Below are 27,037 nucleotides of genomic sequence, written 5' to 3'. Positions count from 1 at the left end.
AAATCCACGCCCCTTTCGGTTTCTGTGCGACTCGTGACGCAACGCTTAGTCACTTGGCGGTACGTCTTTGCCGGTACAGAAAAGTTCTCTAGAATAGAACAAAAAACTTCTTGATACATATTCAACAACTTTCGAAGAAATTATGTATATACAATTACTACACAATAACTTCTCAAACTTATTTCGCTGTCTGCCCACAATGAAAATTAAAATATTCCCACGCTTCACTATTATTTACTTAAAATTTAGTTTTCTTTTATCTGGTAACCCTTTATTAGACAAATTATTGTCGTTTCCCACACACACAGATACACAGATATGGATACCGAGCAACCATAAAACTGACGGTTTCTGTAACAAGGTTAGGTACCTAATAAACTAATTGTTTTTTATTAAGCACGTTTAATTTTAGTCCAGGATCCGGGAAGCATTTTTACGATTGATTACTATCAAGTTGATTTTCCATGATTACTTAACTTTATCTTGACGAGACACTCAATTTTTATGTTAAAAAATTTCTTGATTCTGGTAGCTAAGAGGGATTTATAATAAAAACAATATCTAAAAAGAATCGATTTTTCTGACGAAACAGCAAAAACAACGATCAAGTAATCGGATATTCTGTGAAGGTATATATTTTGTGGATAATCTATATGTTTATTGTATGTGTAAAAATTACACGTGTGTGTATCGCGAATCAAATTTATATTTGCGTCTAGTGTAAGAACATAGAATATATTCATTGGTGTGAAATATTTTCGATGTGTGAGTTTACCTCGCCCCCCTCAAAAGCGACAGACAATCTCTAATTCCTCTATATCATCCCCATATCTAATTCCTCTATGTACCTGCCTCACTTTTACACTAATGAGAACTTGTACTTAGTACTATAATAATTACCATTACCAGAATATTGGTCGTGACTCGAGCGTAACCAAGTTAATGCAATTAATGTTATTAAACATGTTAAAAATAAATGTCATAGTCTAAAGAAACTTTCATTTTAATTGAAAACCAAATTTAAATTGTGTATAAATTCAACTTCTGAGGTGTTCAAAACGTAGTTTGCACTTACTTAAATAATTAGAACGGAACGGCTTCACGTATTGCGCAATTAAAAATAATATCTGCATTTTTAACTTTATCAACAAATAGGTATATCTGATATTATAAAGTGAAAGTTTGTTTAAACCTAACTAATATATGAAAATAACAGATAGATTTTAAAAAATATTTAAGTAAATCATAATATAATTAAAATTAAATAATTTAATTATTTTGTCTGATACCGAAACTATGGAATTTGTCAACTAATATCTTTATAGACCACAAGTAGAAGAAAAATGCTCAAAACTATACATTTATACGTAAATTTAAAAATACTCTCAGAAATTCAGGAAAAGCTCAGCTAATACTGCGCAGTTCGATTCCTGAACTATTTGTACTTGATATTTATAAATGATACGTATGTATCTACATACGGAACCCTCGGTGTGCGAGTCTAACTCGTAATTGTCCAGTATTTTATTTATTTAACTTTGCTTCTGCCCAACATTCCTATCAACATTCCTTTTTATTCATACTGTAGAAATGGATAAAGGAAATAGCAATACAAATAATATTAAAATAATTTATTAACCGAATTGACCGAGTTAAAAGCAGCTTCATCTTAATATCTGCATTCTTAAGGCGATTTGAATGTAAATTTGAATACAAATCACCAAGATCAAGTTTAAAGTTATTACTTAACATACAAGTAACAAAACATTGTGCAAATAACTTGGTCCGCATTAAACGCGGATTTGTTTTTATATTTGTTCTTTTGTCCTTAATTTCCATTTTTTCCTTAATTTAAGCAAATTTATATGTATATAATAGTCAACCGTTTTTTTTTTCTTTACAAGTTAGCCCTTGACTACAATCTCACATGATGATGCAATCTAAGATGGAAGCGGGCTAACTTGTTAGGAGTAGAAAGACAATCCACACCCCTTTCGGTTTCTACACGACAGTACCGGAACGCTAAATCGCTTGACGGTACGTCTTTGCCGGTAGGATGGTAACTCGCCACGGCCGAAGCCTCCCACCAACCAGATCTGGACCAATTAAGAAAACCTCAACAGGCCCAGCTAGGAATCGAACCCAGGACCTCTACAAAAATTGAAGCTGCCTTGCATACCGATTATAAATATTTAGCAAGTTTTGTTATTTATTTTATTTATTTTTTTATCATAGTCGTTGAAAAAGTATTGTATGCCATTGCACGTAATTAGCAATTGTAGCACTTGTGTCTATTGTGCAATTTGAATTCGCCTCATTTCATAAAAATAACTCGTGCTACATGACAGTGGCATAAATATCTCCTTATTCCTGTTTCAATCTTAAGATCTGAGTATAGCTCTCTCCACCGCGTTCTTAGTGGCTCTGAGCTTATTATAATCAGTACAAGATAATAAATACATGATTAGCTCAAAGGACGTTTCTCTCATGTTTCAGTGATTATTATGGTAAGTACGTGAACGGAGAAAACTGATCTTGTCTTTAGTTTCACATTGAGGTGAACTGCTACTGACTTGTGCAAACACCCTTAACTAATTAACTCATTCATTCAATCATTCATTATCAGTCCATAGCGGCACACTATAAGGCCTCGCTCCTCATAAAAGAGGGGATATGGAGCTTAGACCCACCATGCCACACCAATGCAGGTTGGTGAGCTTAGGGCGATAATGTCTGGCCATAGCCTCAATAGCTCAGCGGTAATTTAGCCGGACTTATCATCAAGAGCTCATGGTTCAATCCCCACCCGCTGGATTATTGTCGTATCCACTCCTAACACAGCCATTTATGTCTAGTTACTGTTTGTCTAGTTACTACGTCCGCCCTTAGACCTCTTTAATCCAGCTCTTACAGTAGTATCGCTGTAAAAATGGAGTAACCTCTCCCGATTTCCCAACATTTACCTTAACGTAACCTTATAAGTATACTATAACCTGCTCAGGAGTATGAAGAATAATTGTAACTTCTCCCGATTTCCCAACATTTACCTTAACGTAACCTTATAAGTATACTATAACCTGCTCAGGAGTATGAAGAATAATTGTAACTTCTCCCGATTTCCCAACATTTACCTTAACGTAACCTTATAAGTATACTATAACCTGCTCAGGAGTATGAAGAATAATTGTAACTTCTCCCGATTTCCCAACATTTACCTTAACGTAAACTTATAAGTATACTATAACCTGCTCAGGAGTATGAAGAATAATTGTACCAAGTTTTGTTAAAATCTGTCGAGTACTTTTGTTTCTATAACGTTTCTCTCAATATTCAGTGATTATTATGGTAAGTACTTCATCATCATCATTGTTAAAACATATTAGCACACTGTTAAGCACGAGTCTCCTCTCAGAATGAGTGTTAGGCATTAGGCCCAATGCAGATTAGCAGACTTAACTCGTTTTGAGAATTAAGAAAATTCTCAGATATGCAGGTTTAATCACGATGTTTTTCCTTCACCGTTTGAAACACGTGATATTTAATTTCCTAAAATGCACATAACTGAAAAGTTGGAGGTGCATGTCTCGGACGGAAGGCAGAGGTCATATACACTGGGCTATCGCGTCTATAAGTACTTACACAGAGAAAACTTCTGATCTTATCTCCAGTTTCATGTTGAGGTAAACTGCCACGTGTTAGCGTATGCCCTTCATGCTATTAATAATATTAGTTACGTATTCATCCACGTATAAATCTATATGTGAAAGTGGTTTCTAATTTTACATACCAGTTTCGCTCGTGTATTTACTTGAACGAGATTTGCGTAAAGCGTACCCTAAGGTAGGCTTGGCATAGATTGCTGTTAAGCGATAAAGCCGCCTTTTGTTTCACTTTCGTTCTATTTAAGTGCATCAATAAGTAATCGATAGCATCAAGTTATTTCAAATTCTAATTCAAAATTCATTTATTTCAAGTACAATCAGTTTACAAGCACTTATGATACGTCGGTAGACTATTTGTAAAGACTCTACCACCGGTTTGGAAGGCAGGTTAGCTGGTGAGAGGCTTCGGCCGTGGCTAGTTACCACCCTACCGACAAAGTCGTACCGCCAAGCGATTTAGCGTTCCGGTACGATGTCGTGTAGAAGCTGAAACGGGGTGTGGATTTTCATCCTCCTCCTAACAAGTTTGCCCGCTTAATCTTAGACTGAATTATCACTTACCATCAGGTAAGATTGTAGTCAAGGGCTAACTTGTAAAGAATAAAAAAAGGTTATGCTGAGAAGAGCCGGCAAGAGACTCATCAGTTGCTCTTTAAAAAAAATCATATAGTATTACAATTCACAATTGATAACATCATTACAATTTCTTATAGTTTTACCTTCTGTGTGAAGGTGGAAGCTGATCCAATGGCCTCCAAGCACCTTTATCACTAGGGAACTCATCAATGGTGTAGTAACCTTGACTTAGTAAATGTTTTTTGACACATTGCTTAGAGTATAGCATTGGCAGGTCTATCACAGTCTTAGGGATCTTGTTATAGAAGTGTAGATGTGTAGTGTGTTATAGAAGATTTTTTTATTCTTTCTTTATAGATTAAACTAGTAGGCGTCAGTTAGTATTATTATATTTCTTCCCCACACTCATCATTATCATCATTAACAGTTGATGAACGTCCACTGATGGACATATGCCTCTTGCATGTACTTCTAAACAAAGCTCAACCCGCCAGCGGCTCCCTGCAACCCGCTTGATGTCCTCAGTACACTTCACAGTCAGGGGGTCGACCAACACTGCGCTTTCCGGTGCGGGGTCGCCATACCTTGGAATTGCTTAATGTAAAAGTTATATATGTTTAGTTTAATACGTTATAGCCCAGTGGATATGACCTCTGCCTCCGATTCCGGAGGGTGGTGGGTTCAAATCCGGTCCGGGGCATGCACCTCCAACTGTTCAGTTGTGTGCATTTTAAGAAAATTAAATATCACGTGCCTCAAACGGTGAAGGAAAACATCGTGAGGAAACCTGCATACCAGAGCATTTTCTTAGTTCTCTGCGTGTGTGAAGTCTGCCAATCCGCATTGGGCCAGCGTGGTGGACTATTCGCCTAAACCCTCTCATTCTGAGAGGAGATTCAAGCTCAGTAGTGAGTCTAATATGGGTTGATAACGAAGTTTAATATTGATAGTTTAAAATCGAAAAAACTTGTCCTTTTTAATAATTTCCCTGTGTATTGACGAAGGAAATAAAAGTTTTTTTCTCCTAGTCTATGCCATGTTAATAGCTAAGCTACTTACTAGCTACCCTACATGGCATATGATACGAGTAAGTTAAAAAAAATCGGATAAATGAATAAAATATACATTAGGTATGCACCAAAAATAAAAATAACAAGCAAAAAATTAACTTGAAAAACTAATGTACAATTAGCAAAATTGCATATCGGGCTCACCACCAAGGGTTCCGTAAATAGGATATTATGAGGAATCGAACTGCGCAGTTTTTGCCAAACTTGTCCCGAAATTTAGACCCCCTGTTTTTTATGGTTTAGTCACAAATGTATAGTTTTGAGATTGTAGTCTTACAATGTTTCTTGCTAAATTTCTAGATCAAAAGAATAAAGAAACCGACAAAGACGTACCGCCAAGCGACTAAGCGTTCCGATATGACGTCGTGTAGAAACCAAAAGGGGTGTGGATTTCATCCTCCTCCTAACAAGTTAGCCCGATTCCATCTTAGATTTACCATCAGGTGAGATTGTAGTCAAGGGCTAACTTGTAAAGAATAAAAAAAATTCTTACCTACACGTACCCCATGAGCATAAGTGCTTTGTGTGGTGTTAAAAAAGAAAATAATAATTATTATAATTTCCAGGTATACCGAACCCTACAAAATTATTCCAGGGAATGTTTCCAGCGGTACGCTCGCCAACCCGTTTTGGAAAAGCGTGGTGGATATAAAGTCTATATTTTATCCTATTTGAGATGTACCTATGCTCTTAAGTAAAACACGAGGTTATGATAAACGTTAAAAACATGAAAAGGAATAAATTATAATAAATTATTGTGACAACATCATTAACAGAAGATTAATCGAAAAGTATATAATGTCTGCATATTAAGTGCTTTAATTGATTTTCAATTAATTTCTTACATTTATTTATCCAGTATTATTATAATTTTTATCTACGAGTACCTTAAATTCATACTAAACGAAAGCCAAGACTTGGTCGCTAGCTTTTAGGCTCAGAGCCACACAACGGTGCATAACGGTAGCGATGGAACGAGCTATGCTCAGAGTTCTCTGCGTGATCAGAAATGAGGAGATCCGCAGAAGAACCAAAGTCACCGACATAGCTTAACGAGTCGTAAAGACAAAGTGACAATGGGCGGAGCACATAGTTCGAAGACCTGAAGGACGCCCCAATGTGCGGGAATGGCGATCCCACTCCACTTTTGGCTGGTGGGAGGCTTCGGCCGTGGCTAGTTACCACCCTACCGGTAAAGACGTACCTCCAAGCGGTTTAGCGTTCCGGTACCGTGAAGAAACCGAAAGGGGTATGGATTTTTATCCTCCTCCTAACAAGTTAGCCCGCTTCCATCTAAGACTACATCATCACTTACCATCAGGTGAGATTGTAGTCAAGGGCTAACTTGAATAGAATAAAAAAAAGAAAGAGCAGTGTTTGTCGACCTCCCACCAGGTAGACTGACGGCAGGCGTGAGTCGCAGGAATCTCAGGCTCAGGATCGTGATATTTGGAAGTCCCTATATAAAATAACTAATAATGTGCTCCTGACCGAATGTTTTGACTTGGAGGTCAATATTATAGTGCACAAGTATGTACACAAGCACAGGTGCACGCTCTATTCCCTCACTCACATAGTCCGATGGGACGGCAGACTGACACGACCAGAGAGAGACGGAGGTGTACCAGCACCGCCAACCTCCCAATCTCAGGCTTCTATTAAGATTTTTCTTGTTAGACAAATCTCAATAAGTCCGTAGGTCCGTCCGTAACCAGCTTACCATGGGACCAATAAGGCAGTTAAAATAAAAACGAAAGTCTGACTATCACATATTTTAGTCAATTAAACACTGCACTATGCCTCCTCTGAACTAAGCTTAGGGCGATTTTGTTTTGCCATATTACCAGTTTAATAGTAGAGGGTCCGAATGTTAGACGACATTCACCGACCTATAAGTTATTTATATCAAATTAAATATATTAATAAACTAGCAGACGCCGCGCTGTTTTTACCCATGTGGTTCCCGTTTCCGTAGGAATACGGAAATAATATATAGTCTATAGCCTTCCTCTATAAATGGGCTATCTAACACTGAAAGAATTTTTCAAATCGGACTAGTACTTCCTGAGATTAGCGCGTTCAATCAAACAAACAAACTCTTCAGCTTTATAATATTAGTATAGATATGCCAATAGGTTGCCTTAAAAAATCACTCAAGGATATGATTTTGGAATCCAGGACTGATTGTTCGCAGACAACCCTAACCTTGTTTGTAATGAACTACCTTTAATTTATTAACAAAACGAATATTAGCATCAATTTACCTGTTTATACTCACCAACCCAAGAGTTGGGACAGGAAAAAAAAGTTAATCTATCGTTTGCATAAATTCTATAGGCTTCATACTTTCGCTCCCTCGATTAGTGAAAAGTTAAATTGTTAATAAATCTTCCTTGACTGAGATTTTTTAGGCATAATATATTTAATTTTCTTAAACCGAAAAGGGGTGTGAATTTTCATCCTTCTCCTAACAAGTTAGTCCGCTTCCATCTTAGACTTAGACTTACTTAGACTGCATCATCACTTACCATCAGGTGAGATTGTAGTCAAGGGCTAACTTGTAAAGAATAAAAAAAAATGTAGTTGACAAGTTGAAGGTCACGTTGCGGGATCATAGAACATAACTATCCCAACGCAACCAGAAACTGCTGGCCTATTCACTATTTAGTTCTTTATTGTCAACATATTAAAAATAAACATCATCATCATCATCATCATCATATCAGCCGATGGACGTCCACTGCAGGACATAGGCCTTTTGTAGGGACTTATTACTTTACTTTTTTAGGGAATAAACATCAAATCAATTAAAAACTATCATCTACTTACTGTATGATATCCACCAGTAGACACGGGATGACATGTGTTACATAGACTCTCTATTTCTTTTAAGTCACCTAGCATACGTCACAGAGAGTGAATTAGTCTGCAGGTGGTGTAACATTGTAATTTTAGCCGCAGTGGTGTTACACCCTCAACTTCAAAAATTTGGGTGTTTGGGGAGCAATATTCTCAAACGAAAAAGTAAGCCTAGAACAGTGTCATCACCGCAAGAATTGCAATAAAGATTGCGTTAAACAAATCAGCAAAAAGATATGCAAAACACCACACGATCAGCAAATAATTTAAAGTAATAACAAACAATACATGAATTATAATAAACCTGCGAGCTTTCACTACACTTAATTCCCTGACATAACATTAAAAAACTCCATAAGCCGGCAAAGAAAACGCCTTAAAAAAAATCACCAAATATGTACAAAGTAAACTGATTTGCATAAACATTAGGGACCGCACTGAATCGTCTAACACAGCCTAGATGAGAGTTTTGTATTGAGCATATAGTGGGGGTGGGGAAAGATAAAACTCTATTGCAGCGACCGGACCAAGCCAAACATAGCTTGACATCTCTCGATGTCAGAAAATTAAAACGGCTCGCGAAAGAAATTAATATAGTAAAAATGAAACTCGCTCTGATCGGTCTTTTCGTACTCGCGACCCTCGCAAGGGCCGAGGATGACAACACAATGGAAACGGCGATCAACTTCATAAAGGATTGCAGGGGAGACTACATCTTATGTGTTAAGGTCTATAATTTTATTATTAAGTGAAAGTGTTAAGTGAGAATAGATCGTGTTGTGGATCGGGTTTCGAGCGGTTTTATTATCTCGGACTAATTTCAGTTTCTCTCGACAGGTGGTTATAAATTACCGTACGGTTTATCTGGAATGCTGTCAATTAACCCTTTGATGTACCGATTAGTGATGTGATAAATAATAATTGTATAGACTAATCGATACGTGCTTTTAGTGATTTTTTTAGTTAGTTTAAAGTTTTTTGTAAATCAATAATCTAAAGAAACAAAGCAGAGAATCATAAAATATATTGATATACTAGTTCTACTCTACCGTTTCACCCGCATACTCTATTCCTGATGGAATGTCGGGATAACGAACATTAGGGCTATTCCAGAATAATAGTCTTTATGCCTAATCACATCTAGATTTATGATATTTAGTGACTGTCACACAAACCTCCAGCACAGCCAAACTCACGTTTCTTATAGTTCAGTTAAAATAATTCATAACATACTTTTAGGTAATAAAAAATTAAGATTTTAAAACATTCGAAATCTGTTATAGATTCTAAAAAGTGCTAAACGAGGTCACTAATAAGTCTTGATTAGAGAAGAAGTCTTTATCAAATTTATTAACTTTCAATTTTATTTTACAGGAAAAGTTATTGAGGATCGTCGACAATTTAAGAGCAACAAGAAGTATTTCGATCGCTGAAGGCGTTGTACTCAAGGGAGAACCAGACGTGAGGTCTGGTAAGAAGCTGGACTCTCTCCCCGTGGACCCCACAGCAAGAGATGCCGAGGTCAACTACCGCCTCATGGATGGGGTCGTCAGTTTGTTTGAAACCCATGCGCTTGAGGTCAAGATGAACGATGCTGATAAGGCGGAAATGCAACGATCACTTGAAGAAGGTAAATAAAAACGCTTTTTTTTCTCTTTAATCTCCTGTCAGCGTTACCGCAGTATACGTGCATTACTTCAGGAAAATAAAACAATTTAAATACGTAAACCTTCTGAACCGGTGGTAGAGTCTTTACAAATAGTCCACTGACGTATCAAAAGTACTCGTAAATAGAGCCTACATGAAAAACATGAATATTGAATTTGAATAAAAGTTGTTGAAGTAAATCTATAATATACACATGATTGCTAAAGTTAAATTGAATTTGTTTTTTGCGTACTGATAATTTCCTTAGCTAGTGACATGTTTGGTGTTGTATGTAGTATTATGTATGAGCATTGATTATAGCGTAGTGCAAAAAAGGAAGAAGCTAGTCGTACGTCAACCGTACGAATTATATATATTTATTCATACGGGTATAATGTTTGACAATTCTTCGTTGACCTTTTTTTATTATTTTTTTAATTGACTAGCCGTGCGAATCAAAATAAACAATTGTTGTTAATAAAGTAAAAATTTGTGAAAAAATCAACAGATAATAAATACTTCAGACGGAGAATACCAAAGATCATTGTAACTTGAGTAATTTTCAAGATTTTGGATATTTCTACTTAGTTATGATGCGACAATCGCATATTTAGATGCAGACTTATGACTGAAATGAAATGAAAATGAAATGAAAATTTATTGTTTTATGAAGTTTACATAGCTTCCTTCCTTAGGGACTTTCTATTAAGTACTAGACCTGTATCAGAAGGACTAACATTAACTAACACTAAGCCAATTCTAAAATAAATCACAAATTAAGTAGAAAATACATAAACATCGAGGTAACTCATCTATACTAATATTATAAATAGGTAAAGTTTGTGTTGTTGTAGGGGTAATCTCTGGATCTATTGAACCAATTTTAAAAATTCATTTACCACTAGAAAGCCACGTTATTTGTGAGTGTCATAGGCTATATTTTATCCCCATATTCTTACTGAAACTGCGAGGCCTAGTTTGTTTATATTCCTCCACCAGCAAGAGCAACCAGTAATTTTTGCATGCCATAGTTGTGTATGCCAACGATATTTTATACTAGAGATAGGGCACTAGAACATCAAAAGTGAGGCTGAAAAATGTGCATAATTGTCTTAATTTCATTTAGTCGCTTATTAAACAACGAACGTTATTTAAACAAATAATTCCTAAATATTATCTACGATGTTCAGGAAGTGTAAAAACTATATACCTATACTTAAATATATAATGTAAATAAACAAAAAAATTGTGCATGTGTGCGCACAGTGGAGTAGCTAAATACGGATCACTTTTTGTGGTGATTTTGTAGGGACGTAACATGTCTATAATATAAAATATCGTTGGTGTTTGTCCAAATTTTTGACGTTTAAAATGAATTGAATTGTTTATCTGTTTCAGTATTATAAAAACACTTCAGTTAAATTTTAAAGTGCAATTTTTATTGCACTTAAAAGCATTATTACAATTAGTGAAAAATAATTTACAATCTGTTCACGACTTTCAAAGTCATAAACATTTTAATATCACCAGTTACAAAGAAATAACAGTATTACTAATTTTATGATATAAATATATTAATATATACACTCGAACTTTAATTATAACAACTAAAATACACGATTTTTTCAGAATTCTAAAAAAATTATCTAAAATCGATTTCAATTTTGATTATATTTACTTGGAAAAGTAGTACAGTAATTAAAATTGCCTTGTTGAATTTAATAAAGCACATTTTTGACAAAATATGAAACACATATATTTTCTTCTATATCTTTAATTAAGTATATTAGACTTGTAAAACTAAGATGACTTTTGATGTAATTTTGCCTATTACTTAGGGTATTACTTCTAAAAAGTATCTACATCATCATTTATTGTCATCCCCATACCAAAGTTTGGCGTTCAGTAGGAATACGAAAATTTATGATTGGTAGACATGTGTTTTGATTTTTTGATTGTGTTGATAGTTTTACTGAGAAATGAAAAGAGCCGAAATTATGTAGTCAAGTTTTTGGGCGTTTACTTTGCCTAAATTTGACTGAAACTTCAATACACTAAAATAATTATGCCATGGAATAAAAGTCTTAATAAAATGGAGTAAAATTAAAAGATATGCAGTGAAATATACGAAAATTTGAATTTAAAACCTCTTTATATTGGCTGTTATTTAAACATTAATATTTCTATTGCAGGTCGTGGTAAGAAAAAGGGAGGAAGCGGCATCGGAGGTATTATCGGATTGATCGGCGCCAAAGTTCTTCTCGGAAAACTATTCATTGTGAAACTCATCGCTTTGAAGGCGTTAGCGACAGCCAAAATAGCGTTAGTCCTAGCTGCAGTCCTCTTCGTTGCATGGTGTCTGAAAGGAGAGCATACCAAGACCACATATGAGGTGGTGCCTCATCCAGCCCATCACGAAACCCATCACGCTGCCCATGTGGAGCACCTATCCCATGATCTAGGAGGTCATGGTGGATACAACTACGGTTCTGACTGGAACAAGAACATTGACGATGCTCAGAATTTAGCATACAGTGCGTACTCTCCCCACAAATGAATTATGACATACCAAACTAGCTAGATGAACGTGGTAACCATTGTACAAAGACTTAAATGTATTATTTATTTATTTAACTTATTTTAATTTATTACGTAACCAATAAAGTATTTTTGTATATGATAAAATATATTTTTTTCTTTACATATATTTTAAGAAGGCTGAAAGTTTTTTAGCCTATGCTCCTATCATAAGTAAGTACCTAGAGTAGCCAGTTATGGATTTTTTACTATAATGGCTAAGGGTGGTAGTAAATTGGATCCAAACCCACAAACATCCAAGTTTATAGCGTATTTGTTATATTTTCTAAAATAGAATTAGATGTAGAACTTATAAAATCATCACCATTATCATCAGCCATTATGGATCCACTGCTGGACATAGGCCTCTTTTAAGAAGCGCCATCCCGTTGTATTTTTGTTTTTTGCATCCAATCGATGCCAGCCACCTTCCAGATACAATAAATTGTAGACTTTTATTTAACAAATAAATAAAATGTTCTACTCCATTCACGTCACAAAAGTTAAACTGAAGGAAATGTTAAATATGTGAAAAAAAAAAACGAAAAAACAAAATAGAAACCTTAATAATGCATAAGTGTATTCATATGAACTTACCGGCTTAAATAATAACGGGTTTATAGAGTTAATAAAAAGAAAAAAAGTATTGCCTTTTATTTCTTTAATAATTTAAAAGAACAGTTAGTTTCTCTGCGTAGAATATTTTTTCATTTACATTAATTTCACTACACACAGAATATTTTTTTATGTGTGAACTAAATCTAAATAATATAATAGTTGAGTTTGAAATTGTTAAAACTAACTGTTCAACTTTAGAGGGAATTGGACATTAACGAACATGACGTATTCGCTTTTCAAATTAATTGTCAAACACGTGTGATTTGACCAATAACTGATCGTTGCCAAGGTGCTCATTATGTTTGTGACACCGTTGGCGTGTTTACAGATTTTTAGTGGAACAGCGTTCTCGTCATTTTAACAAGTACCTATATATATTTGGTTAATTTATGGGTACTTAAATATGAATTGCTGATCGATAGTCCAGTTTAACCTCAAAAACGGCTTGATTGATTTGAATAATTTTAACCGACTTTAAAAAAGGAGGAGGTTTTCAATTCGAGTCTATGTTTTCTTTTTTGTGTAAGTTAGTCGAAGATGTCTGGACCGATTTGAATAATTTTTTTTTTTTTTGAAACGGATTCCATCAGCATGTCAGGATCTGATAATTAGATCAGGGAGAAATCGAGGGGAACTTTCAAAAATCGTAAGGGCAACTATAGCGTTCAATACTATTTTCATTAAGCACTTTAAAGCACTATAATTCAATGAAGATCTGGAGTAAATTTGATGATGGAGTCGAAACACAGACTTGGATTCAACGGTTTACAGCAGTTACCTTGTGTTTGGGTTTCATTAATTTGTATTGATGACGACTTACCACCTAGATGGGTTGCGACTGTCTGATGATGAAGATAAGGGACATTTAATGGAACTCCTAAACGGTTTACAGTAGCTAAATTGTGATTGGGCTTGATTTATTTCTATTGATAAGAACTTACCACCTAGACGGGTTGTGACTGTCATTAGGGGTCTAGTAATGAAGACGAAGGACAGTTAGTGGTACTCCTCAACGGTTTAGAGTAGCTACCTTGTGTTTGGGCTTTGAGATGGAAGTCAAGATACGTAATGTCGTCATCTCGTAGCAATTCTTTTTCATCGTGTGGCCTACTCATTTCTTTGTTTCAATCATAGTCAGACAAGGCTATTCTATCCAAAATTTAACTCGACTGATAGCAACATGCGTTTGGCAAAATTTTTCTTGCCTTGATCTTTATTATAATTTAAGGCGCTTCTGAAAGAAATACATGAGAGAACACTGTCTGAAAAAACTTATTCTTACATAACTTGAATTAATACATCACCGGTTTAGCACCGCCTTCAAAGTGATCAACAGGTAGAACGTAAAATGATGTTTTTTTAGTTTAGTTGGTACGTTTTATGATTTTGAAGTCGGTTGTATTTTTCTTATTAAATTTTTTTATATTTGGTTTTGATAGTTCTAATACAATCTAAAAAAAACACAAAAATGCTAATTATGTATAGTTACCTACCATTTTCACCATTTTAGGTGGTGCAAAGTCCAGTGGACAAATACATTCTATTCAAATAACATCAAAATTAAAAAGGAAATATTTATTCAAATACTATGCCATACATTTGCAGTCATAATGACTGCAAATGTATGGCATAATGGTAGTCTTGAGCATTGCAAGATCAAGAACCCGAGTATACTAAAGAAACAAAGTCACCATCCGTGTAATTTCCTATACACAACATTAGGTACCTACGCATAATGTTACGTATCATTATACGTAGGTACCTAATGTTGTTTATATCCCATATTGCACAATCTGAAAAAGCTCAACATTGTACTAACAAAATTAGGTGCACATATATACATAATTCAATGATGATGATCAAAATCACTCAGCGGGCGATGGAGCGATCTATGCTTGGAGTTTCTCTGCGTGATCGAATCAAAAATGAGGAGCTCCGCAGACGAACCAAAGTCACTGACATAGCTCAGCGAGTCGCGAAGCTGAAGTGGAAATGGGCAGGCCACATAGTCGAAGAGCCGTTGGACGTTAGGGTTCCAAGGTGCTGGAATGGCGACCCTACACCGGAAAGCGCAGTGTTGGTCGACCCCCCTCTAGGTGGACCGAGGACAACAAGCGGATTGCAGGAAACCGCTGGATGCTGGCGGCTCGAGACCGTTTTGTTTGGAAGTCCATGCAAGAGGCCTATGTCCAGCAGTGGACGTCCATCGGCTGATAATGATGATAAATAAATGTATAAAATAATTTCCACTTTGAACCACCTTACAAAATAAGAAACTTGCCCTTGTGCTTTAAAAACTTTGTCAAAGTAATAGTAAATCTGGTGCCGGATTTGAACCCGGATCTCACCGGCAATATAAGTCAGAGAGGTAAGACAATTGCCACTTAAAAAGAAAATGAAAGCATAATAAATGACTGGACAGGTTTGTATGAAAAGAAAAAGTTGAGTTAATATTATGTTATTACACTCAATTTCACCATGAGAGAGCTAAAAGTTTTCCGTTTATCATTAGATTTATATCATCTATGGTTTATCAACATCATCATTTTTGTTTGTTTTTTTTAAAGTTAAAAAAATTCAAAATACATTTATTTCAAGTAGGCTCAGTTTACAAGCACTTTTGATAAGTCACTTGACTATTCTAGTGCGGGGCATGGGCCTCCAACTTTTCAATTGTATGCATTTTAAGAAATTAATAATCACGTGTCTCAACGGTGAAGGAAAAACATCGTGACAAAACCTGCATACCAGAGAATTTTCTTAATTATCTGCGTGTGCGAAATCTGTCGATCCGCATTGGACCAGAGTGGTGAACTATTGGCCTAATTCTGAGAGGAGACTCGAGCTCAGCAGTGAGCCGAATGTGGGTTTAAAACGAACAAACTAGCAGTGTCTATTTGCAGGCTAACCACTGGAACAACAAGTTACAACTGGTACATGGTTAGTGGGGTTTAATGGCTTAGTGAAGCTTAAAACTTGAAATTGAGGTGAAATTTTTTGATGACTTCACTAACATGCCGACACCCATCTCGAGAATGCCAAATATTATTTTAAGTCTGATTATGCATGAATACATGATAGAGAAAGTTTAAAATAAAAGAAAATATATTGTTTCTTTAACAAGCTTACTTCAAGAGCTTTTATTACGAACATTATCTTATTATTCAATGTGTCATCATTACGAGTACGTGGTTAGAGCATTACGTCGAGGAAATAAATTCATCGTTTCTTTCAAGTAGGTTACAAATGCTTTTCAAATGACAAGATTTGTAGTGACTTAATAAGTTTGGAAGAAAAAATTTCACAAGGATTGTCATCCTCGTCATCATCTGAATATACTGCTGGACATAGGCCTCTTGCATGGACTTCCAAACAAAACGGTCTCGAGCCGCGAGCATCCAGCTGCTTCTTGCAACCCGCTTGATGTCCTCGGTCCACCTAGTTAGGGGTCAACCAACACTGAGCTTTCCGGTGCGGGGTCGCCATTCCAGCACCTTGGGACCCCAACGTCCATCGGCTCTTCGAACTATGTGGCCTGCCCATTGCCACTTTAGCTTCGCGACTCGCTGAGCTATATCAGTGACTTTGGTTCTTCTGCGAATCTCCTCATTTCTGATTCGATCACGCAGAGAAGCCCCAAGCATAGCTCGCTCCATCGCCCGCTGAATGACTTTGAGCCTTTTTATGAGGGCCACAGTTAGCGACCAGGTCTCGGATCCCTAAGTCAAGACTTTCGTCTTCAGACACTGAGGAATTTTGGACGAAAAGATGTCGCGGTGTTTCCCGATCGCTGCCCAACCGAGTGGATTCGGCGGTTTACCTCCTTCTCAAAATAGAACCTACCTAACTGGATTGTGTACAAGAATTGTACTTGGTAGTATTTCTTTAAATAACAGTGTTAACTAAAACTGATTATTATTAATTACCACATCTGTATAATTTATTATTTAGTTTACAGATAAAAGACAATTATAATGTATTCTTTAGATAATTCTGCACACATTCTTCGTCGTCATCAACCCATATTCGGCTCACTGCTGAGCTCGAGTCTCCTCTCATAATGAGAGGGATTAGGCCAATAGTCCACCACGCTGGCCCAATGCGGATTGGCAGACTTCACACACGCAGAGAATTGAGATAATTCTCTGGTATGCAGGTTTCCTCACGATGTTTACCTTCACCGTTTGAGACACGTGATATTTAATTTCATAAAATGCACACAACTGAAAAGTTGGAGGTGCATGCCCCGGACCGGATTCGAACCCACACCCTCTGGAATCGGAGGCAGAGGTCATATCCACTGGGCTATCACGGCTCTTATAGCAATTCAATTTTGTTGGTAGGTCTAAAAAAAAGTAGGATGTGACTTGGACTTTTTTCTACAATGTACTCGTAGGTATAGAAATTATCTTATTTTGCCAACCTTCAACTAGCATTCTTTTAATAAGTAAGGTCTGACAAGTAAGGTTGCCAGTAAAATTATAGGAACAAGAGGCTTAGCACGACTCAAGTTCTCGAGCGCTGTGCAAAGCATTGTAAGGCATGTTTTTGCATACCCTCTAAAGCTATGTTCTGTTTAAGTTAGTTCAACAACTATAATTTAACCTACTACCAGTAGGTTAAATTATAGGATGTTTGTTACTATTTTACGCAATAACTACTGAATGGATTTGGCTAAAATTTGTAATGAACATAAATAAATTAAACAAAGACCACTTTTTATTTCGAAAAAGTCGATCAATCGCGGACGGTCTGACGGACGGACCGACGGACAAACTGACGAACAGGCAGACAAACATGATGAAACTCTAAGAACGATCGAACGATTGAACTAAGACTCTCGGAGATGAGTCTGGTTCTTTTACTATTGAGTTATTGAGGCTTGTTTTACATATAAAGGCTCAATGACCTTGATATCGAGTTTTCTTTATAAAGAAACAGAATTCCTTGCAAACAAAGAACTTTCGCTAGTAGAAAATAATTAGTATTTCAAACAAAATTTAACGTGCTCGTAAACGTAGGGAAGCAAGCTGGACAATCTGTACAAACGATCTCGTAACAAACTGTTTGACTAGAGAATATTTAGAGTTAAGCTTAAACCAGTTAACGGCAGTAAAAAAAGTTGACCGCCCAACAACCTGTTTCACATTTGGTTCAAACGGAAAGAAATCCAAACAGCCGCAGCGGTATTACTGTCATCTTCATACCCCAAGTGTTAAACTTTCGAGTTTTATGGTACACGCACATACGACAGTCATGTTTTTCTAATGAACTTACGAATTAAATCTATAGATATTATATCAATAATTCTTGGCAGATCATTTAAATATTTTGTATATAATACATCATCATAATCATCATTAACTGATGGACGTCCACTGCTGGATATAGGCCTTTTACATGGACTACCAAACAAAACCTGCTTTTCCATTATCCAATTTTATGAAGCAATTTTTTATAGTTTCTTAAGGATAATGAGAACACTAAGAAATCATGTCTCATTCATCTTTAATATTTATCATTGTGTATTATCTATTTAACTGGTTCACAGGCTTTTATGTAATTATTATTATATAATTGTTCTTATAATTATTATTTGGTTGCATTGAAAAGGCTCTAAAACTACTAAACAAATTTGAAAAATTCCTTTACTGTTGGGAAGCTACACTATCCCCGAGTGTTATAGGCTATATTTTAGCACCGTATTCCTACGGGAACGGGAACCACGCGGGTAAAACCGCGTGGTATCTACTAGTATTTTATGTATATTTAATGACGTGACTGAAGTCACCGATGACTTGTCTTTGCCGAGAATGTTAGATGAGAGTGAACCTTTACATCAGACTGATATAGTTTATTAGATCCATTACATCGTTAGGTTAAATTAACGTTTGAGAGTCATTGATCTTGACAATACGATCATTAACAGATAGGTCTAATGAAAAAAAGACCGCTAGCTTACGCTTATACGCATCAATATATTAGCTTTGTTCCTCTTGTGCAGTACAACGTTTTTTGAAGTCATACTAAAACTTTATGAAGGTCCATCGACCCCGTAAACCTTGAACACGCTAGACGTACAAGGTCAATTGACCTCGTACCGCAGCGAACGTGTTAATTGTACTTTTATCTCTGTTGTATGATAGAGGTAAGGATAAAATGTATTTTTGATATGTAAGGATATATGCATTATTTTTGACGTGACAACGTCTTATAATTTGATGGAGCCGGACGATCCGAAAAAAGATGACGTCATGCCCCGTTCCCTCACTCTAGGGTTGCTAACTTTTTTTTTCAAGAAATAAAGTATTTTCTGGTGTATGAAGATTATTAAACAGTATTTTAGAAAAACGAACGTTTTTTATTGAAAAAATGCAACTATTACATCAGTATTTTCATATGACGTTGTCACGTTTAACTATCGTCAGTAAACCGACTCTACAGACAACAGATTTTTTTTTGTTTAGTCTATTATCTATGAGTTGTTTGTCCAAAGGTTAGCCAATACAGCTTTGGAACATGATGTTCTAGGTTTGAATTCTTTATCCAGCTGTGGAATATTGTTTTTTCAAAAAAAATATCAGGACGAGCGTTATCCTGTGACGATGTTTTGTAAAACATGTTTTTTTTAATATGTTAGTGTTCAAGTTTAAGTCAAGTTCAAGTTTGTTTTAGGCCTCCGTGGTGCAATGGTATATGGTGGATTTATAAGAAGGTCCTGGGTTCGATCCCCGACTGAACTGATTGAGTTTTTCTTTAATTGGTCCAAGTCTAGCTGGTGGGCTTCGGCCGTGACTAGTTACCACCCTACCAGCAAACACGTACGAAGTCGTGTAGAAACCGAAAGAGATGCGAATTTTCATTCTCCTCCTAACAAGCTAGTCCTCTTCCATCTTAGATTGCATTATCACTGACCATCAGGTGAGATTGTAGTTAAGAGCTAACTTGTAAAGAATAAAAAAAAAGTAAATTTCTATCACTACGAGTATCTTAGTACAGCTTTTTTATCCAATTTATGGATAAAAAAGCTGTACTAAGATAATAGACCATTGCTCATGCAAAAAGATGTAATCCTTTTTGCATAAGCAATGGGTTTGATGAAGTTCTTTGATAGATACGACCACAACGGTCTTATCTATCTCCAGTCCGTCCCTCATGACTGAGGATCGTGATCACCTTGGCAAGTCAAAGTTTGGTATACAATGCTCCTCCATCGAGTACGGTCGCTGGCCATTTGGACGGCTCTGTAAAAGGTGCGGTAAAAGGTTTCCTTGAGAAAATCCGACCATCGGGTTGGAGATCTACCTCGTGGCCGTTTGCCTTCCACATTTCCCACCACAATAATTTTCTCCAAGTTGTCGTTACCACGGCGGTGGCGTGTGATATGTCCAAAATAACTGAGGATGCGCTGTAGACAGATGGTTGAGAGACGTGTTTTAATTTGAAGCTGTGAAAACGATTTTATGTTGAAATCTTCGAGTTCGAGAATCTTCTTGTAAAATGATCGAGCTTTTACTAAAGTTCTGTAAACAAACTTTGAATAAAACCACTAATTAATTCACGTAGTACACGGACAGACACACACTCTCTCTTATACATTTATTTATATACGTTCCACATTCTTATATTAGTCGATTATTAGGCAGTCGAGAAATTTCCACATGCCAGACTAATAACGGAGCTACGTTTACATTACATCGTTGCGATTTTGTTCGAAGAGCGATATAGATACCAAAATATTTATTACAGGTCTGTGTCTCAAAAAGCTTAAGGTTGTAGATCATAATATAAAATAACCAAGTAACTAATAGTTGTATTTCTGGATACTCAATTCCAACTTATTAAAATATATCTGTCTGAGTTTACTCACCATGAGTATTTATTTCATAAATATAAAGTTTTATAGTTTCTCAATCGCAGGTAATTAAGATGTGATATCGCAGTTGAATAAATTTCAAACTATCTCAGCTACCATACCATCGATATCCGAATATAGCAATTATATTGGTGGCAAAAATAAGCTTAATTATTTATTTTATTTTATTTGAGCCACTTGACTAAAATCTCAAAGATGGAAGCGTGCTAACTTGTTAGAAGGAGGATGAAAATCTACACCTCTTTTGGTTTCTAAACTACATCGTACCGGAACGCTAAATCGCTTGGCGGTACGTCTTTTTGGTAACTAGCCACGGCCGTAGTCTCCCACCAGCCAGACTTGGACCAATTAAAGAAAACCTCAATCGGTTCAATCGGGGATCGAACCCAGGACTTTCTTGTAAATCCACCGCGAGTTCAACTGCGCCACGGTGGCCCTCAAAAGCTTAACGCTAGTATTTCCTCGGACGCACTGTAGCAGCACACTAAAACTGTCCATGCTGCAAATGACTGCTGCAGTTAAGTTATCATCAGATTATTTTATGACAAGTTAGTCCTTGACTGGGATCTCAACTGATAATAAATGACACAGTAATTACTATATAACCTATATCTTTAACGGTTAACAGCATCATAACGCAACGATAAATCGATTAGTGATACATTTAACCGGCAGCTCGGCCGAACTACCACCAAACCTGAGTCAATTATAAAATATAAATTTTTGAATACGAGCTGGGAATGAACCAGCCCCCGTACCCAAGCGGCACGTCGATTCTATTTCTACGATCGCTAACGCTTCGAAAACTAGAAAGATGTATGGGAATGACATTTGCTATCGACAGCTCACGTGATCCAGATCTGTCTGGACTTCTCTATTAAAAACATCAGCATTACCAACTACATATAGAAATTAAAAGTCATCAAAATACTACAGTAAGATACCATAGTGTTACGATCGCTATACGACTTTTTACTTTAAGATAATCCATACGACAAAGTGAAAACGGGTCTTGGTGTGTTCAAAGTAAAGCGAAACTGGTTTGGAGTAGATATTCATTAAAGGCTCTGCTTTCTATAGTTGGTTTCACGTTATTTTATCCAATTTCATCTCTATTGAGAGTGTAAGTTGTGTACTGAACCTTGACTTTGAGACTGTTGCGTGTAGGAAAGGTGAAATTATTTGTCGGAGCAAGTAATCCTTGAAACAGAAGTGATACAACTCTAAAATTATTAATTTTGAATAAGTTCAGCTGGGATTATAATAAGTAACAAAATAATAAAAAAAACAGAAAAAATTCAAAGTAATAAACAAAAAATTATATTATAAAAGAATCGCGAATCATGTTTTTAAAAATTATTTTTAAATATTTGTTATCGTAAAAAGATTGATTGATAGACAGAGTAAATTAAAAAAAAAAGAATCAATAGATAATAATTTTTATTCCTTACAAATATGAAAAATATGTTAGGCATTTCTCTTTACATCTAGAGGCTTTTTAAGTTCAGACAGTTGACCATTTTTTTATTACTCAGGTATAAAGAAAAGCCGTTTGTTGCATAGGCGTGCAACAAAAATAAATAAACAGTTTCAATGTGTTGACATAGTGAATCTCAGATCAATTATAGAAAGACCAGTATCACACCCAAAGTCACGAATAAATTTTCTGTAATTTTCAGAAGAAAATTATTTAATTTTTATTATATCTTATATGAAATTAAAAGTTTTGGCCGTTTTTCACAGTATTCAACTACACAAAAAGGTATTTTTTCAGAGCTCTTTAACCGACAAACACGATTACAACAATGAAACATCGATACTATAGAGACAATTTTTATTATCGTAGTAGCTGACGCCGCGTGATTTTATCCGCGTGGTTCCCGTTCCCGTTGGAAAACAAAGATAATATATAGCATTCCTCGATAAATGGGCTATCTAACATTGAAAGAATTTTTCAAATCGGACCAGTAGTTTCTGAGATTAGCGCGTTCAATCAAATAAACAAACAAACTCTTCATCTTTATATATTAGTATAGACTAGTATAGTATCAGATCGTTGATCATATACTTTGACAGAAAAGTAACGTATAGCGAGGCAGGCCTATACACTAATTGGTCTGAGTAGTGAACGAATGATGATTAAAACTCAAAACAATACTAGGAATTTGTTAAAATTGAGTTAATACAATTTTCTTACGGTCTTTGTATACGTGTATGTAAATTATTCAACTTAGAATGATGGGAATGTATTTTCAGACTCGAAGGGGTCTAGAGGTCAGAGTATTGACCTCGAAACACCGTGTTGTTGGTCTGTAAGTAAATGTTGAAAATTTAATAGCGAATCTTGATCCGGAGGGAATAAATTTACTGTACTAGATCCTTGTGTGCAGTAAAGTATTTCTTCTTCTATTCTTCTTTCGTGTTAGTAGATATAAAAAACATTTATACGAGTATTTCGGGAATACTTAGAGAAATAGAAATTAAATATTGCGTGTCTCAAATGTTGAAGGAAAACACATCGTGAGGAAATCTGCATACCTGCAGCGGCGAAGGGTCCTTACAGGACGATTCCCGACGAGTTATCATTTAAAAACCCATACATACATATTCATTATTGTAATGATAATGTATAGATGTATGAGAAATCGGTGTTTGTATCACGTGGTAGGAATTTCCTTTTCTTTGGGACGGCTTATCTTCGTCAAAATTCCATCCTTCGCCGCTGCATACCTGAGAATTTTCTTACTTCTCTACGTGTGTGAATTCTGCCAATCCGCATTGGGCTAGCTTGGTAGACCATTAGCCTAACCCTTCTTGCTCTGAAAGAAGATCATGCTCAACAGTGGGTCAACAATGGGTTAATAATGATGAAATATAGGGATAGATAGTGCATTTTCGTGGTAGATAGTCTTAATGTTAGAGTTCATTCGAGAAAGTAGGTACCAGGTAGGTATGAGCAGCAGGCAACAGCTTTGCTGTGTTTTTGTCTAAAAGGTGTTGTTGCTGATGAATTTATTTACACCAATACCTTGGTTTATTATTTACCCACTAGCATTTATTTTCCGATTGTGTAACTGCCATACGCTCCTTAATGGGACCTCAGCAGCGTAACCGGGAGATTTGGACGAGCACAGAAGCATCGCCAGATGGGATCCGAAGACAGTAGCTGATTAGATGGCCTTAAGGGCGCCTCCTCTGAGACTCAGACCTCGGCTTAGAGGGACGTTTTGGAAGATTGTTTAGCCTGAGTGTATCAGTCCGGGCACCCCGAGATCGTGAGTTAAAAAGGGTGACTTCAGATATCAAGGACCTCATGGCAACCCGTCCCGGCTTCGAACGGGTGCTATGTAGATACTAATATTGTTTGGACTGTGATGGACCTGCCAATGCCTAATAATAATGTTCCTTAATGATAAAGATGCTTGGAGGCCATTGGATCAGCTTCCACCATCACACAGGAAGTAAAACTATAAGAAATGTAAACAGTAAATGTTATCAATTGTAAATTATAATACTGTATGACTTTTTCAAAAGAGCAACTGTTGAGTTTCTTGCCGGTATCTTTTCAGCAGAACCTGCCTTCCGAACCGGTGGTAGAATCTTTACAAATAGTCAACTGACGTGTCAAAAGTGCTTGTAAACTGGGCCTACTTGAAATAAATGATTTGTGTTTTGTGATTTGTGATTTGTTTATAGTTAGATATTATCGTTATGATACATCCCGCGCCCGCCTCGCTGCCTAGAAGATGCATATTTACTCTTGACTTGTATATACCCATGTTGTAGGTGCTGAAATCGGAAGCTGGAACCTGACATTCCATAACTTCGCAGTGCAGATTAGGAACGAAGAGTCGAAAAGCTTCGTACGCGTCTGGCTGAGTTTGTTGTGGGCTCTTCTCGGACCAAGGCGCGTTTGGAACCCTCGTAACTTTAATTTTAAGTTTTCGAATGATTATTATCACCATTATTTTAAGTTTAATATTATTACCTGACGTTTCGAAAGAGCTTGTAAACTAAGCCTATTTGAAATAAATGAATTTTGACTTGACTTAAGGGACATCAACTACGTATGGATGTAGACGTCTGCGGTGCCTGGTTATTCTTTGCTAAAAATAGGTCGAAAAGTTCCTGAGCGAAAATAATAATTCTATGTTTGCATTAATTTCAAGTTTTAATCTATTTATAATACAAATTATGGTTATGTATGATCATAATATAAAAAAGCGTCTAATAGAAAAATTCCTCTCTTTTTTGTCGGTTAAAATGTAAATACAACGCCTTCTCAAATTGTACAAGAAATGTTGTAATACGTAGAAAATACTATCACTATGCGTCAGTGAAATGAGTGAAAGGTGAGAGACTTTCTTCAGCTTTAGTCAATGGCTCTGTATTTCTCTACAGGCGCTATGTATGGAGTCACATTGGAAAAATATCTGTAGTAATTTTTTTATAAATAATTTTTATTTCTCACTAGCGGACCCGGTCAAGCTTCGCTTTGAGTAATATGTGCTTCTTCCCTACCCTTCCCTACTCCCGCCCTACACTGATGATGATGATGAAGATGATGAAGATTTTTTTTTAGTTACAAATAGTCTGCATAACAATTTTTAGCTTTCTACCTTGGAAACTGCGGAATGTTCCATACAAACTTCCAACCCCCATTCTAGGGAAATGGGGGTTTAGAAAGAGACAAAAAGTAGCCTATGTCACTCTCCATCCTTTCAACTATTTATACTTAAAAAATCATGTTAATTTGTCTCTCCGTTTCGTCGTGAAAGACGGAACACTCACTTTCACATTTATTATCATTTCAACCCATATTCGGCTCACTGCTGAGCTCGAGTCTCCTCTCAGAATGAGAGGGGTTAGGCCAATAGTCCACCACGCTGGCCCAATGCGGATTGGCTCACACATATAATGTATGGATTTCACATTTATAATGTATGGATATGGATATTCTTTTTTTTATTACTGTTTTAGCACAAATTGTCATAAAGCGTCCATCGAAGTAACATTTTCTAGCAAGAATGTATTCAAATCAGGAATGTTATGTCTGTACTTAGTATTTAAAACCAAAGTTCTGTCTTGAAGAAAAAAAAAAGTCGTATAAAACAAAAAATCCGACTGTTTAAGCGTAATGAACTAAAAAGAGAAAACAAATATCACAGAATCTATTTTTAATTTTATTTGACCATCCTGAGAGGAGACTCGTGCTCAACAGTGTGCCATATATTGGTTGCTAATGATGAATAATCTAATGGGTGTGGTTCGAAATAAAGAACTCTATATTTAAGTCCGCTTAACTGGGAAGCTTCAATTTGTTTTATGATAAGCCTCTTAAGGTAAGTGGCAAACGTATTTCTGTGGTATAAACTTATACGTTAGGGTCAAGTATCTTTGTATCAGTATGTAGCGAGGCGTAGCAATATTCTCGGTCAAATCTGTAAATCTGTATTAGGTAGTGATGTGCTAAATCAGTCAGAGTATTTTATTGGACGACCTCCATCCATCCTGACGCAATCGGCAATGCTGTGGTCTTCAAAAAAAATTCAAAATTTGTTTCAAGTAGGCTCAGTTTACAAGCACTTTTGATACGTCAGTTGGCTGTTTGTAAAGATTCTACCACCGGTTCGGAAGGCAGGTTCTCCTGAGAAGAAACCGGCAAGAAACTCAACCGTTGCTCTTTTTAAAAAAAACATACAGTATTATAATTTACAATTGATGACAACATTACAATTTCTTATAGTTTTACTTTTTGTGTGACGGTGGAAGCTCATCCAATGGCCTCCAAGCGCTTTTATCTTTAAGGAACTCATCAATGTTGTAGTAACCTCGACTAAATAAATATTTTTAACACATTGCTTAAAGCTATGCATTGGCAAGTCCATCACAGTCTTGGGGATCTTGTTACAGAAGAGTACACCCAAACCCAAACCTTTTTCAATGGATAGGTAATGTGTTATGTCTAATTTTCAGCTATGTGTCAATTTACGATTTTGATTTTGTAAATTGTGGCAATGCTACTGGAAAAGACATACCAAGCGCCTTTTTAACGTTCCGGTATGATGCTGTGTAGAAACCCGTAGATGTACGGATATGTGGCTAAAAAATATCCAGTCCCCGTGCTAGTGGCATGTAGTCGTGACAGCCCA

The 27,037-nt window shown here is 36.1% G+C and overlaps 1 protein-coding gene across 1 annotated transcript; it reads left to right on the top strand.

Moving 5' to 3' along the window:
- The first annotated feature begins 8,703 nt into the window (after window positions 1-8,703).
- LOC112055082 (uncharacterized) lies at window positions 8,704-12,493 on the top strand. Its single transcript, XM_024095072.2, has 3 exons — window positions 8,704-8,895; window positions 9,542-9,797; window positions 12,007-12,493. Exons 1-3 carry the CDS (start codon window positions 8,770-8,772, stop codon window positions 12,369-12,371), a joined length of 747 nt encoding a protein of 248 aa, XP_023950840.1. The 5' UTR covers window positions 8,704-8,769; the 3' UTR covers window positions 12,372-12,493.
- Window positions 12,494-27,037: the final 14,544 nt, after the last annotated feature.

Source organism: Bicyclus anynana, chromosome 24 (assembly GCF_947172395.1).
Source record: "Bicyclus anynana chromosome 24, ilBicAnyn1.1, whole genome shotgun sequence".
Classification (NCBI taxonomy): domain Eukaryota; kingdom Metazoa; phylum Arthropoda; class Insecta; order Lepidoptera; family Nymphalidae; genus Bicyclus; species Bicyclus anynana.
This window is presented reverse-complemented; position numbering and strand designations above follow the sequence as displayed.